A 15398-nucleotide genomic window follows, 5' to 3' on the forward strand; every position below is an offset into this window, starting at 1 on the left:
TTCATTCCGTGTCCCACCCCCATCCTGGAACTCCCTGGGCTGAGCTTTTGTTTCCTCGGTTCCCAGGCAGTGCAGCTGGTGCTGTGGGCTGGGGAGGGGGTGGAGGACATGGCAGAAAGCCTGTAGGAGGGATCTGTCTCTTAGTTCCAAAGGCGAGCATGGCTCCTCAGTGCACCCCCCCAACATAACGCTTCCCCCAAATCCCCACACTAGTGTCTCAGCAAATAAAACTAATTTTTTTTTTAATTTTCCACTTGCTCTTGATATCTACCTAAATGTGTGTGCACGCACAATTCCCAGTAATCGTCAGCACCAGAAGAAATTGGAGCCAGTTCGGTGATTTCTTGCTTTGAGTCCCAGGTAGGCTAGCAGTCCCTTCCTCTCTGAGCCTGAGGACTTTGGGGCATCACCTCTTCAGCACTCTGAGCTGCTGGAGATCTGCACAGTTAAAAGAAATAGAAGGCTGGTTTCTAGTAAACAGGGAGGGTAGAATTTCTGAGCACCCTAATGTGGAGGCTGAACCATCTGGTAAAGGCTGGACCCCCTAAGGAAGAATAGAAAGAAAAAGAAGGGAAAGGAGAGCTACTATGTGTATGCCAAACCCTGAGCGAGGTGCATTAGGCACATTTTATGATTACATTCCCCAAACTACATCACCAGGGAAATATCCATGAGCAACATCCAAGAGGACACTCTTCAGGTGAGGAGGATGAGACTCAGCTAGGTGATACGACGTGCCCGGGTATCCAGCTAGTAGGTGCTGGAGCTGAGGTCGGAACCAGATTTGCCTGGGGCCAACACTCAGGCTTTAGTTGCTCTTTTGAAGAGGGAATGTCATGTGTGATGTGGATGGAAGCTGTTGCCTTGTGTTTCCCTCTCTCTGAGATTGTCTGGCGGTCAGTAATTGCAGGTGGGTCAGGTATGAAATGCTGATGGCATGTGCAAAGGTCCTGAGGTCCACTGCCTGGTTAGCAGGAACCAGTATCTGGCATTTGTGCAGTGTTCAATGCCCACAAGGTGTTTTTATGTGTCACATCTTATTTGACCCTCAGGATCCTTGAGTCCCCATATTGCAGGGGAGGGAATGGAGGATCAGAGACATTAAGTAACATGCCCCAGGCAACACAGCCCAACAGGGGTTTAATACTAAATGCACTAAATAGTGTAGAGTTGGATTTGAAAGCCAATGTTTGGTGAGTCTGAGCCAGGGCAGGGGAAGGTGTGATATAGGCTGCTTTGGTGAGAAGCAGGTGGAGAAAAGGGCACTGTGGGAGGTGGTGCCTTCACATCATCAGCCTGGGAGCTGAGAAGGAGTGGGATGGACTGGCGAAGAAGGACATTGGGATGTAGTGGGGCCCAGGAGCTGGGGAGAAGGGTTTGACTTTCTGCAGGATGGAAGCCACAGTAGTGGGGCTGCTGGTCCTGGGTGAAGGGAGCCTGCGGAGGGCCTAGGAAACCTGGCATTGCCCTGAAAGCTGCTATTCCCAACCTTCTCCAGACTTTGAAGCTGAGAACAGGAACTACTCATCTTTCTGCTCCCAGAAGCCCTTTAATATTTTCCCTGCTACAGACAAGTCTATAGGAGCAAGGGTAACTCTGGGGTGTGGAGGAGGTGGTCAGACTAAAGCACCCCACTTCTGTCTCAAACTTTTCTTGTGGACACACAGCAGGTTTCAGGCAGCCAAAGGGCTCATTAAATCACCTCCAACAGGTGTGGTGTCCAGTCTTGAGCTGGCATTGGGTAGATCCAGGCTTTCATGGGGCTTACGATCTAGGGGGAAACAGACAGTGAACCCTCATTTACAATGTGTTAAGGGTTCAAAAGTGCAGAGGTTTGTTTAATAAATATGTACAGAGCATCTATTATGTTTTTAGTATCATTTCAGGGGCAGGAAAATCAGTAAATTAAACAGGCAGCTTTAAAATGTAAGTTCCTTGTCTTCAAGGAACTTACATTTTAAAAGCTGATTACAGGAAGAACATTCCCTTGGGAAGCAGACGCCCAGATGTCTTTGCCCACTTTGTCAATTTCAGCTCACCCCTCTGCCAAGTCAAGGCCACGGACCCTGCCTGCCCTCTGGTCAGTAAATAGGTAAATGGCCGCCTATTGTGCAGAATGGGGTGTGATGTAAATTACTGTGCGAGAGCTTCTCCGGGAAAGCACGTGAGGGCTGCTTCTATGATGAAGGGTGGGTGTGTGGGTGCATCCTGAGGGCATGGGAGGGCGGTCCTCCCAGACCCCTCATTCCCTGCCAGTGAAGCTGCTCAAACCTCTTCCAATTGCATTTTAGGGGCTCACCTCTCTGGCTCCCTGATTTTATTCTTGAATTCCTCTGTCTACTCTGGACCCTGCTCTCTGCAGGAGGTGCAGTGGCCCTGTCCTGGGAACCCCCATTTGTCAGGACCGAGCCACACTAAATTCCTAGCCCAGCCCAACTGCTCACAGACAGTGGTGACTCAGCAGCAGTTAACCCCCTAAGGGCAGACCAAAGCCAGTACCCCACTCCCAACTGGCACCCCACTGTAGGAGCGACTAGCTGACAAAGGAACCAAGGGGGGCCAAAGGGTTCTTTCTCAGTGGAGGCGTACCCCAGCTTGGCCCAGCGCCTTCTTCTGCAGGGACTTGGAATTTGGACCCTTGCTGGCTGCTCATGACTCTGAGGTCTAGAATGCTAGCTGAGAGCATCTGCGGGCAGGGGCTGAGCCCATCAGGAACTTGCCAGAGGGCACCACTCTGCGTGTGTTTAGGGCAAGCTTTGTAGGGGCAGAGTGTTTGGCGGTGAGTGGAACACTGGGGCTTGAGCTTCCCGGCCAGGGCAGTAAAGCCCTCTGGGAACCTCAAAGGTGGAAAAATGAAGTTAACACTCACCGAATACTTACTGTGTGTCAGGCGCTGCCTGACAGGCACTGCAAAGTGCTTCACTGCATGACCTCACAATAACCTTGTGAATCAGATACTGTTAAACTCCTATTTTGCAGATGGGGAAACCAAGGCACAGAGAAGTGGAAGTGCCTTGCCCAGGCTCATACACTATTGGGTGGTCAATTCAGTTCAGTGGGTCTGTTCCATGACACCATATTTAGTCCCATAAGAGCTGCCGACTCTCCTGTCCCCAGGCTCAGAACACCTGTAGCCTGCGTGATTTGGAGCCACACCCTAAAGGGGCCGTTGAAGTATTGGGCGGGGACCGAGGATATTTTGCTGAACGAAGAGATGGGATGGAGGCAGCCTCCTGACTGGCTTGCAGAAAAGAGACAAGATTTCACCCTGGGCTTCTAGGTGGCAGCACTAGTACCAAGGGTGGATGCTTCAGGGAGCCTGGCTTCATTATTTCAAACTGAAGGCTATTCAAGAAATAAATTTGTCTGAGAACAGAGTGAGGGCCTTGGGCAGGATGAGCTTCTTGCGCCTGAAGGTGTTCAAGCAGGAACAGACTGGGCACCGGGGGACACTGTTAAGGGGATTTCTGCATCAAGTGTGGTTGTGGGTCTTTGGCCTTGGGAGTCCTTTCCAGCCCTTTCTCTGAATCTACCATTCGGGATACGTGGAGTAAGTGCGCAGCCATCTGGACAGCATCACTGGTGAGGTCCCCTAAGCCCTTCAGACACTCCTACCAGGGCCAGACAGGAGGAGCTAGGAGTCCTTCAGGGAATCTTCTTTAACGGACAGGAGTGAGCCGCTCTGACCGCCAGCAGGTAGCTCCAACCCTCTGGCAGGTGTGTGCCCAAGATCTTGGGACTTAAATCAGGGTCCTGAGCTGGGACCTCCTGTGGTTGGATCTCCCTGCTTCCTTGGACCACCTTGGAGCTTGACTGTCCCTCTTCATGGATGGGCTTCCACTCCATGTAGAGTTAAAATTCCCTCCTTGGCTCCGGGCCTTCTAGATCCCATCACATGTTCCCAGCATCCAACTATGCCTTTTCCCTTGCATCTTGAGCACAGGCCACCTAGGAAACAGGCCTTTCTCTGACCCAAGTCCCAGCTTGCCAGTTCCACATACTCTTTGGAACAGCAAATTCCTCAGGGCTCAGTTTTCCCTTTGCCTCCTTCTGTGTTCCCCCCACCCCCCACCCAGTTGCCACCTAGTACCATAGTTCCTTTCCCAGCTCAGAGTTAAGGTGGTGGGTCCCATTTCTACTCAGACTAGAAAGTCCTGCAGCACAGCTCCTGGATATAGACTGACATCACAGGAGTAGGGCAATGTGGGTAAAGCTGAAACACCCAGGGTCTGGCCTGCATCCCAGGAATATGGCCACTGACTTGCAGGTGTGGGTTCATTGGAAAGGGGAGGTGGCTGGCTTAGAAGGCAGATGTGTGAGCAGCAGGCCAGCAGCGGTCTGCACTGTGGGGAGGCACCGGGGGGTGATGATTCCCTGGGCAGCATCTTGTTTGTATTTCCTGAATCTCTCCTCCCTCCCTCCTTTTCTAGGTGGCAGGAATTGTGGCTTCGGGGATACATTATAAATGAATAGTCAGGGAGAAACCTCAGCTTCTCACACAGCTGGAACATGCCCTTTGGGATGAGACATGCGTTCAGTTTCTCTAGATGTCAGGAGGGTGGGCTCACTGGGCTCTGGAAGGCAGCCTCCATTCTGGCCTGACTGGTGGGCAACCACATGCAACCCTTAGGAACGTTCCCATCTTCTCCACACCCCTGGGACCAGAAGGCGGCTGCTCAGATGTAAAAGGTTTCTACAGCTTCACTTATCATTCAAGAAACTTTGCCCATTCCTGCCTCTTATTGATCAGCATGGGGTACCCTGGTAGTTTTCCTCATTTCTAAGACTGGTGCTGGCAGCAAGAGATGGGAGGGATCATCCCCTGATTGGCAGGATGCTAAGCTAGGTCATGATCTCTCTAGGCTGGAGACTAGGAATCATGAGGATGTGACAGCCATTCATCCCTGTCAACCAGAACATTCTTGTCAAGCAGACAAGACACCCCAAAATGCACCGTACCCCTACTAAGAGGAGGGTGCCTACGCTGAACACTTTCTCCTGCTCCCTCATCCAAATCTGGCCAATCTCAGAGGTTAAGAATTAATGAAGCATATTTCCCTGGGGGTGAGAACCTCCTTGCCCTTGTAGTGAAACCTTACAGGTCTGTTTTTGACAAGACCCTTGCGTCTAAAACACCGAGTTTTTTTCACCCTAACGGAATAATATTCTGAGAATCCACACCACTGAAATCTCTTTTTTTTTTTTCTCAACAGTCCCTTCCACCCAGGTCCATGTAGCATCAGAGACTATTCCAGCTGGAAGGGACCTTGGTAAACATCTCTGTCCTCAAACTGTAATGGGCTTATGAATCACCTGGGGGAGATTGTTAAAATGAACATTCTGGTTTAGTAGGTCTGGGGTGGGGCCTCAGATGCTGCATTTCCAACAAGCTTCCAGGCAATGTGGGTGTTGCTGGTTGGAGGGCCACAATTTGGGCAGCGAGGACCAACCTAATCACTTTACAGACATGAAAGCTGAGGCCCAGAGGCTTAAGTGATTTGCCTATGGTCTGAAATAGAGCTGTGCTCTCCCCACTCCTGGCCCATCATCTGCTTTGCAAAGGGTCTACCTCCTTGCAAGTTGCCACTTCCGGCTCAGGCCCAGAGCTCTAGCATAACCATAACATCCCATCATAATCCCATTTTACTGTCAGGACGAAAGCCCCGTCAGGGCTCTTTGCTTACAGCCTGCATTTGTTCCATCTCCAAAGGGGTTTTAAGTTTTTTTTGTTTTGTTTTTAAAATTTGTTTTGACTTAAGGATGCCTCTTTTTCTCTGCTGGAAGTGTTCAAAGTCACTTCTCTTTCTCAAAAAAAGCGTGTTGGGTACCTTTGACACACAACCATCTCAGTTCTAGGCTGGGGAACTGATGTTGGGCTAAATCCACATGGCGTTCCTTGCTTACTGGCGTCTGCTCTGACATGGTCAGAGAAAGCTTCTGTGTTTCTCTGCCACCACCAGCCACCTTCTGAAAGAGGTCAAAGTAGTTTTAACACTGCTTCAATTTTCCTGACCTTCAAAGTGTTACTCCAGAGCCAATCACAGACTAGCCCTAAGGGCGATTCCCAAAGGACTAAGGATATCAGGGTTGGCCTGGGGCCAGTAGGAACTGGTTTGAGAGTCTAAGGAGGTCTCCACTCTCTGTCCCCTCCTGCTGGTGGAAGGGCAAAATGCCAGTCTGGCAAGGGGGCTACACTGGCAACGGGGTAAGTCTTGCTGAAGCCAAGGGAAGGTGGAATGTAAGGGGAAGTCAGGAAAATTGCCTTTTATAGACATGTTCTTTTCTTTCTTTCTTTCTTTCTTTTCTTCCAAGTTTACTCACAGCGACAGTGCCACTCGCAGGCGCCCGGCCGGCCTGTGATTGCGCCAGGGGTGGGCGGTGGCACCCGCATACCCCTTCCCCCATCTTGCCCGCAAGTTGCATGACCTGCATCGGAATCCACAGGGGGGCGGGGGAGAATCCTTTCAGATGCTGGACGCGTTGAATTCAGCGTGTTCTCTTCCTCGCCTGCCCTCCTCCAAGTCGGCGAGGAGAGCTGTGCTTTCTTCTGCGTGTGAATGCTGTAGTGTGTCTGCCTGCTCGACTTCCCTAACCCTTTCTTCTCCTTTCCCACAACGAATGCTCCCGTTTTCTCAGCAAACACCTCACACTTGGCCTTCTGACGTTTTATTAAAAAGAAAAATCTCTACCAAGGCAAAAAGCAGGCGCCCTCCTCCTCTCCCGACGGGATCTGAGCTCGCGTCGAGGGCTGCACCTGCTTTGCGCCCCTACCAGGAAGGGGTGCTTGTGTGGGAGGGAAGGAGGGGAGGTCCTGCTCCCCCGAATCCGGAGAAAGCAGCCCGCCCGCCCCCTCACCCGGCAGCCAGCGCAACGTACCCGATAGCCGAGCCCGAGAAGCCGGCCTCTGACAGTACTGGCCTGGTGCTTGCCAAAAAATGCCCCTTGCATCTCAATTTCCCTGGCCGGCCGTTTCTTCCGCACGCACGGCTCGCTCGGGGCCACCTCGGACCTCCAGCGCAGCCCTTTCGGCTCTAGTTCCTTCGTTCCCCGCTCCCTGCCTGCCCAAGGACGCAAAACCCACCGCCAGGAAGGCACAGGGGGCGCGGGGGCACCAACTCAGCCGTGCCCCGCAGTCCCCTCCCATCCTAGCCAAGCTGCCGGACTCGCGATTACGGAAATGAGTGTCACTGAGACCAAGGACCGCGAGTCCGCGGCCCGGGTTCCCGGTTCTGGGTGCCGCTCTGGGGTTCCCGTGCGCGCCTGCACCCCCAGTCGCCTTCTCCCGGCCTGTGCCCCCCACCCAGACTCCAGAGCGCTCCCCGGTCACCTCGGCCGCGTTCATTTCACTTCCTCTCACGGTCCGGATTGCAGCAAAACCGGGCAGCGCGAGGGCCAAAAAGTGCAAAGGAGAGAGTCTTTCCGCGTCACCGTCAGCTCGCCAAGTCCCCCTCCCCAGTCCAGACCCTCGCAATCCCAACTGCAACTTTTTCCCTTCCGTCTTGCTTTCCCCTTGGCTGCGGCGAGCGGGCGCCGGGCCGCTAGGCGTGGAACCGGCGGGCGGCCGCGCGGCTGCGGGTGGCGGTGCGGGCGAGAGCCGCGAGCCGGCGAGTGGGTGGGTGGGTGGGGAGGGAGGAGGGGGGGAGGACGGGCGGGGAGAGAGAGAGAGGGGTGTGGGGAGGGGAGTGGGAGAGGGAGGGAGGGGGTAGATTCCGCTCTCCTGCCGCTCCCAGCCGGGGCTGGGGGCGGGGGGAGGAGGCCGCGAGGAGGGAAGGGAGGAGGGAGGGGGAGAGAGGGAGGGAGCCGAGGAAGACGCTCCGATAACCCGTGCGTTTCGTAAGGCTCAGAGCACTTGTACATTTCTGCAGGCGCTCGGCGAGCCATTCGCGGTGGCTGCTGCAGCTCCGACTGCATCTTCCTCCTCCTCCCCCGGGCGCCGGGTGTGTGGATGTGTGAGTGTGTGTGAGTGTGTGTATTTTGCAGGTGTGTCCGTTTTAATTCTGCCCAGTAGGTGGGACTTGGTGACTTTAGCACCATATTTTCCTTTTCCTTTTTTTTTTTTTTCCTTTTTGACTCCCCACCTCTGTTGCCACCCTGCAAAGTCTTGGAGTGGGAGAGCGCTGTTCGCTTTCCAAGACCCCGGACTCGGCGAGCCGGCGAGCGCCGAGCCGGCCACCATGCCAGGCAGACCGCGCCACTAGGCGCTCCCCGCGGCTCCCACCCAGCGGCAGCGGCGGCGGCGGCGGCGGCGGCGGCCGCGATGGTTTCAGACGCTGAAGGATTTTGCATCTGATCGCACGGCGTTTCAAAGGCAGAGGCCCCCCTCCCCCTTCCCCCCTCCCTCGCCGTCTTTGTTTCCTTCCCCCCCAGCTCTCCCCACTCCCCCCACCCCACCCCCCTCTCCTCTCCTCCTCCTCCTCTTTTTTAGAAGCAACGATCGGAGATGGATGTCTCTCTTTGCCCAGCCAAGTGTAGTTTCTGGCGGATTTTCTTGCTGGGAAGCGTCTGGCTGGACTATGTGGGCTCCGTGCTGGCTTGCCCTGCAAATTGTGTCTGCAGCAAGACTGAGATCAATTGCCGGCGGCCGGACGATGGGAACCTCTTCCCTCTCCTGGAAGGGCAGGATTCGGGGAACAGCAATGGGAATGCCAGCATCAACATCACGGACATCTCAAGGAATATCACTTCCATGTAAGTCAAGCGGCCGCTCCCTAGCCCGCCTCCCCCCTCGCTCCGCGTCTCCCTCTCGCCCGCCGGCCCGCGGCCGGGAGCCGGCCCTCCGCCCGCCCCAGCTCGCCGCTGCCCGCTGCCCGCCGCCCGCCTGCCGCGCGTCAGGCTCGCTCTGGCTCGGGAGATGCTCCCGAGCTGCGTATTCCAGGTGTCTCTGGCCTTGGCGAGGCGTGATCCGGTGATGCGTGTGTATGCGCCTCTCCCCCGAGAGGACCCCCGCCGGCCGGGGGCACGCGGGCCCCGGCTCACGCCCCCGCCCCACCCGCTGCGGCTCGTTTCGAGGGTGCGAATCGGGTTCTTTGCCCCCCACTAAATAGCAACAGTTTGGCCACGCTCAAGTGGAATAAAGTAGACGATGTTCGATTCCCTGGCAGCGGCGCCGGCAGCGACAGCAGCGGCGGCGGCAGCGCTTAGCCTGGAGGGAAGGTGACAGATAGGGACTGCTCGCGATCCAGCCGAGAGGATTAACTATTTCCTTTTGGAAACAGCAAAACACGCTGTTAAGTAAACAAGTTGGGAGCTGGCAGCTCGCAGGAGACTTTGGACATGTCGAGGCCGTCATGGACGCCTACCTCTTCCCTTTCCCTCTCGCCCGCCCTCTCCAACCCCATTTTGGGCATTTCCGAGACACCCCCTCCCCTTCCCACCCTCATCTGCATCTGGGCGCCTACAGATCCCGTCCCTGTTTGAGCTTTGATAACTGTTCCAGTAATTCCGAGTCAGGATGGTGAAGGGAGGAGAGCAGGCTTGCGTCTTTCGGGGATGGGGCTTCTCACAGGCTCCTGCAGATACATTTATTTGGAAAATTGAACTCTGACTGGCGTTTGCTTGGTTCTGCCCCGTCTGAGTGAGACCCGTGGTGGCCTGCTCCCTCTCTCTTTCTCTGTCTCTCTCTCTCTTTTCGGGGGGTGGGGTATTTTTCTTTGGCAGGGATGAGGGGCAGAAGCCTGGGCAGAGAGAGGGAGCCTGCCCAGATCTTCTTCTACTGACCTCAGCCAGGTGACCCCCTCCCACCCTGCCATCCAGAGAAGGGTGTGGAGGGCACTGGGAGTGTTCAGGGGAAAGCTGTCGCCTGTCTCCCCCCAAGGCCCCCCACCCCTTGGAGACCCCTGAAGTGGGTGGGTTGCTGAGAAGGGTTGGCCCTGAAGTCTTGGCTGGGTTCTGAGGAAAGCATTTGGGCAGACCCAAGAGGGGCTGGATTCTGCCGTGGGCGCTGCTCTCCCAGGCGCCAGCCCTCCCTCTGCCTCAGCGCGATGGGGCTGCAAAGCTGGGAGGAATTGCAGTCCTGCTCTCTCCAAAGCCCGCCAGCCCTCTTGGCTTGATGGAGACTCTGCTGGCTTTCTTGCAGCGAACAGTTTGAAGGGAAGTGTACAGTTCAGGAGATGTCCCTGACTCCTGGCCCAGGAGACAAGCTTGATCCATATCTTGACTGTACCATTCCCCCCTCCTTCAACACCAGCTGGCCCGACCCGACCCGGGGTGACAAGATAAACAGCTGAGGGTAGCGTGAAGGGGAGGGCAGGAGAAACAGGATGGACCCAAGGCAGCAGCCTCTCCCACCTGCAGGCCACAGCATTCCAGCATCCCCAAGGATGCAGGGAGGAGGGGGGAGAGCGATTGTCTGGGGAACTCTGACGTGGAAGTGCACTATGGGGTGGTGGTAGGTGTGTGTAGGGGGTGGGGTGGGGGGAGCTTAACAGTGGGTCCAGGAGCTCAGGAACTGGACCTAGGGATTGCCAAGTGATTGAGTGGGGCAAGGGTTGGCGAGAAGGTGCCCCCACTGCCCAGTGTGGGTCTCTGGGAGCTGGTGAGCCTCATCCAGCTTCTTCTCTACTCCAAGGATGTGTGTATCTGCAGAAAGCCAGTGGGAGGCAGGGATGGTCACAATCACACAGGCTCTTTACGGCCACACAGAGGGGTCCCTCCTCTGAAAATGAAGCTTGGGAAAGCAGTTTGATAGGGAAGAGTTGGGTTGGTCTTTCCAGGCAGAGGGTCCACGATGGGGCTGCGGGAAAAGTCAGTGATGGGAGGGGAGGGGGGTGATCTCTTCTCCCCTTTGCAATCAGAAGACCCCAGAGGGCATCTGGGAGGACAGTGAGCCGAGAATAGATTGGGGACCCTCTGTGTCCCCATTCTTGTTTTGGGACTCAAAATCTTTGGCAGGAAGTCAGGGCTCCTTTCCTTAAATTCACTCCAACGCCTAAGAGCCAGGGAAGTGGATTCCTACTTCGGCTGTGCCGAGTGGCAGGTGGAAGAGGGTCAGAGGTCATGTGTCAGATGACCCTTCCTCGCCCCACCTTCTCCCCAGTGCCCTGTTATATCTATGGCTGGTATTGACCGAACTGGGGAAGAGCCCTGCCTTCTGGCCCAGAGGCAGGACCATGGAGAGAAGGAGGAGAATCCTGCTTGCCCTGGGAAGCAGATGTCACCATCTCTGTCTTACCCCTGAGGGAGTGGAGGCTCAGGGTGGCCAAGTAACTTTCCCTAGGGCACACAGCTCCAGCAGTGAGCCAGGCTTAGACCTCTGCCTGTCTGACCCCAAGGCCTAGGCCCCCCACTCTGAGGGGCTGCCCTGGGAGGCAGGCTAGAGGGAGGGCCTGGAGGGCAGAGAGGTGCCCTCTGGGCAGAGGAGAGAACCTTCCTTTCATGTGGCTCAGGAGGGGAGCTTCAGTTGAAGCCTGGGCTTTACTGGAGAGGAGTGTGTTCTTCTGATGATGCTACCAGAGGTATGGCGTCCGGGGTCCCTGAGCCTTCCATCAGCCTGAAGCTCTTGGTGCTGGTGTTTGCCTAGGGGCGCAGCTTGGGCAGACTCTGGGGGTGAGGAAGAGGCTAGGGCAGAAGCTGGGTTTCCATCAGGCCTAACTAAGGGGGCTGGGGGCAGCTGCCATACAACCCACCCTCCTGCTCTTGGGGCTGCGGAGCCCTGAGGACCCTCCCTTGGGTGCTGAACTGAGTTTTCAGAGGGACAAGAGATTCCCTGTGGTCCTTGCTCTCGGGGTGGTGTGTGGGGCTCCTGTGCACCCATCGGAGGCTGGCTGAGGGCGCCTCTGGTGGGGGAGGTGGCCGCCGCGTTAGTATCAGGAGGAGATCAGCTGCCAGGCATCAGGGCGGAAGTATGGGTCTCACCTCCTCTCCTCCCAAGGGGCCCTCCCTTTTGGCCTCTTTCTGTTCGGGAGGCCAATCCCTTTGCCATCAGAGCTTTTGACACACAGTAACCTTACCTAGAAGGGTCCAGGCGCGGCCACACCCAACCAGGCTCTGACGTCACAAAGGCAGAAGGGTGGTGGCTGGGAGGTGGGCGGTCTGGTCTCTAGGCCAGGCCTGCCTGGGGCCTGGCTAGGAGTGGTGCATCCTTGGACTGTTAGAAAGAAGAACTAGAGGGAGGGGACGGATCGCTGGGCTGGGTGTTCTTGGGCTTGTGAAGACCACGGGCTCTTGGCTGGGACCGCGAGCTGCCAGCTGGGTCTCCACGCGAGCCACCACAGGGCCCCTGGTGTTTACAGCCCTCTGGTCCCTTTATTTCCCATCTTCCCTGCAGGCCCTTCCCTGGCTGGGTGAAGGATCATCTGGGCTTTGGCTGTTGTTCTGACTCCTTGATTCTTAGCCTTTCTAAGAGTCAGAGTGCCAGCCTTGACAACTACCGGGGAGAGCTGGGTTGCAGGCTGGGGCGTGGGCCAGGCCCCTGGAACATCATGGCGCTCAGTCAGGAGCTCTCACATTGGGGCTGGGCCGGAGGGAGGGAGGCAGCGATGTGAGGGGTCTCTGAGGTGAGATTTGGAAGGGGAAGTGGTTCTAACTCTGGGGAAAGTGGTACTTCCATAGTGAAAGCTGGGGACCCTGGATGGCAGAGGTCGAGGGATTTTTACGTGGAGCTCAGGCTGTGGATGGGTGGGTTCCAGGGCTCCCTGGAGGCAGAATCTTCAGCCCAGGTCAGTTTTTCTAGACACACCCTGGGGCCCAGAGCATCTGCTCTGCAGCTCCAGCAGACCTGAGCCCGTGCACCTTGGGGTCAAACCAGCCCAGCCTGGCCCTAGCTTTGAGAGTGCTTGTCTGGCCCCCGAGGGCGGAGCCTGGAGCCTGGGAGTCAGCCCAGTATCCTGCAACGGGTGAGCACCCTCCTGCATGGCTGAAAGGGGCTGCACTGCCTGAAGAAGGGAAGCGCCCAGTGCCTGCACCCCTGGGAAGCTCTCCATCCTTGCTCTGCCAGTCACTGCTGGCTGCCTCCTCCTCTCTGACTGTGGTGGTGGATGGGGCCCCCACCCCAGCTGACCCTTGGGTAAGAATGTGGGTAGCCTGTGGCCCTCTCACGATGGCCTTTACCAGTTCTGAGGCATCTCCACGGCCTCCTGGGGTCCCCATGTCTGGTGCTTATACTGAGATCACAGATACCATCTCCAGCCTCCATTTGGGACCTCCAGTTGGTCAGTGGTGGGGCAGGATTAGAGAAAGGGACACCTGAGTCCCACCCCAGATCTGCCCCTTACCTGCTGTGAGCTGCAGTAGAAGACTCTAGCCTTCCTGAGCCTGGAAACCCAACTATGAATTGAGGCCAAGGGGCAGTGTTCCTTTCAGCTCAGACATCTGCATTCCCAGGGCCCCAGGAACATCCCCAGGGAGGCTCTGCTAGGCCACTTCTAAGGGCTCCAGCTCTGGATCAGGGCTTACCCTTGGGAGGAGGGCAGCGGGTGCTCCCTCACTGGCCGTTGGCCGCTGTCCGGTTTCCCTTCCTTCTTTCCCCTCCCACCTCTAGAGGACTCCAGGCCGCCCAATTTGGAGTCACCAGAGCAAATGCCAGGCTTAGCAAGAATGCGCTGGAGCCTGCGGCCTTTCATTAGAGGCTGGACGCCCAGCTTCATGGTGCCCATTCTCCACCTTGAGCTCGAGGCAGGGGACACCCTTGTGCAAAACCTCAGCTCATTGCCCGAGCAGGGGTCTCTGCTGGGTGTGAGAGGAAAATGTGAGAACTTTTCTTTCAAATTATTCTTGTCTGGGAAAGGGAATATTTAATATTTAATGTATGGATTGAAGGTGTATAAGCATATAATTTAATAAATAGGAGCGTTTGGGGGCCATGAGCTACATTTTTTAATGCTAAAGCATGCATAATCAGAAAAGCTTGGTGCTCATTGCTGTTGTGCTTGGAAGGGCCCTAGCTTGCGACGGAGCCAGGCTGATGATGCGAAAGGTGGTCCTGGAGCCCCTGGCTCCCCACGTGGCTCTGTTCCAGGGAGGGGTTGGTTATTTGGGAGGGGGGAGCTGGATTTCTAAGGCCCCCTAGTCCTGGAGGCCCGGCCAGTTCTCAAACGACAATCCCAGTAGCCTTCCCGACCCTGCCCTTTGTCCCTTGTAGTAAATGCTCCATCTCCCCCGATAGCCTCCGTTCCTTTCTGTCATGCTTTCCAGTTTCTAGTTGTTGAGTTTGCTTCTGCCACCCCTACGTGAAGGACACAAGCAGGGATTAATAGGCCCATTTTCCTGATGAACAAAGCAAATGAAGAGCAGACCTGGAGTCCCAGTGGTTGAGGGTCTCATGAAAGGAAAGACCTGGGAGAATCTTGAGGCCCGTCCTCTGGTGCTCCCCTCTCTGGGTCCCTCAGCTGCACTCTCTCCCTGGCTGTGCCCTGCAGCTGGACACCCTGTGGATTGTTGAGGAGGGAGACGCAGACTGTTTTCATCCAGAAAGTTCCTTTTTTCCCAAGGGGCAGCGTTATGGGAATGGCCCATCTGTGAGGGACTTGTGGAAGGAGGCTGGGTGTCCTGGCAATGGGGTCGAAGTGGAGGCTGAACTCGATCCCCCAGATCTGTTGGTGACTGACTGAGCCATCAGCTCAGGTTTTCTGTCATCCCCTGGTCCTTGCTTGCCTCCATGTTGGGAGACACGGACACTCCTGGGGGCCGGCCTGCTGGCAGCTCCCCTGGGATGGGCTGGGCCATCAGATCCTCAAGGGTGAAGACTCCAGAAGCTCCGTGAACCCCCGCGGGGAGCCTCAGCTTTCTGCCGAGAGCAGGGCTTCCTGGAATTCAGAACTGGAAGGGGTCGCTGGGGCCCGCTCCTTCCTCGTGTTACCTCCTTGGGTCCCAGGAGAGACGCAGAGAGGCGCAGGGACATCAGGGCCCGCAGGTGACTGGAGGACTTCCCTCCCCAGGTGCTGGTACCGGCACTGCCTTCTCTTACTCCGTGCTGGTGCCCTTTCTGGGCACTTTGTCAAAGCCAGAACCTCTCCCACAACTGTGTCTCCCTCTGGGGCCATGTTTCCAAATCTGGGATCCCCAGAGGCAGCAACTATGTGAGGCTGGCAGCCCCAGGGCTCCTCGCAGCCGGCAGCCCACGCCAATTAGAACTGCGCTCGGTGAGGGCTCTGCTGAGCTCTTGTTACTTACAGGGGTTGGGGACCTGTGGGCGCAGCCAGCTTGAAGCCTGTCCTTTCGAGCCTCACTGCTGCCCCTGGCCCTGCATCTGGCTTGTCCCATCAAAAGTCTCTCCCACCTGGGTGGGAGGTTCAGGATTCTGTCCCCAGACAGAATGATCCAGCAGGGAGAGGAACTTGGAGGTTGATGTCCCCAGGAGCAACTCTGGACCTGGCCTCTTCCTAGCTTTGAACAAACCCCTTCCCTCCTCCGGGCCTCAGTTTCCTGCACTGTGAGATGAGGATAATAATAACTGTCTTTTA

General features: G+C 56.2%; 1 protein-coding gene and 1 long non-coding RNA gene across 9 annotated transcripts in view; one reads left to right on the forward strand and one right to left on the reverse strand.

Annotated features, from left to right (window-relative positions):
- Nucleotides 1-327: 327 nt before the first annotated feature.
- On the reverse strand, nucleotides 328-7446 carry LOC116660250. Its single transcript, XR_004315673.1, has 3 exons — nucleotides 7328-7446; nucleotides 1703-1771; nucleotides 328-438 (listed from the first exon to the last, which is right to left on the reverse strand). It is a non-coding gene; the product is annotated as an uncharacterized LOC116660250 (long non-coding RNA).
- Nucleotides 7447-7531: 85 nt separating this feature from the next.
- Nucleotides 7532-15398, forward strand: part of NTRK3 (neurotrophic receptor tyrosine kinase 3) — a 342122-nt gene continuing 334255 nt past the window's right edge. For 3 of the 8 annotated variants that reach the window (XM_032469116.1, XM_032469119.1, XM_032469120.1), the window contains exon 1: nucleotides 8426-8688. In XM_032469116.1, coding sequence (XP_032325007.1) covers nucleotides 8441-8688 — 248 coding nt within the window. In that variant the 5' untranslated portion in view covers nucleotides 8426-8440. Of the gene's footprint in view, nucleotides 7613-7703; nucleotides 8689-15398 lie in introns of those variants that run through there. The other 5 variants (XM_032469115.1, XM_032469113.1, XM_032469114.1 and 2 more) reach the window with 5 other exon arrangements.

The sequence above is a fragment of the Camelus ferus genome, chromosome 27 (assembly GCF_009834535.1).
Source record: "Camelus ferus isolate YT-003-E chromosome 27, BCGSAC_Cfer_1.0, whole genome shotgun sequence".
In the NCBI taxonomy this organism is placed as follows: Eukaryota; Metazoa; Chordata; class Mammalia; order Artiodactyla; family Camelidae; genus Camelus; species Camelus ferus.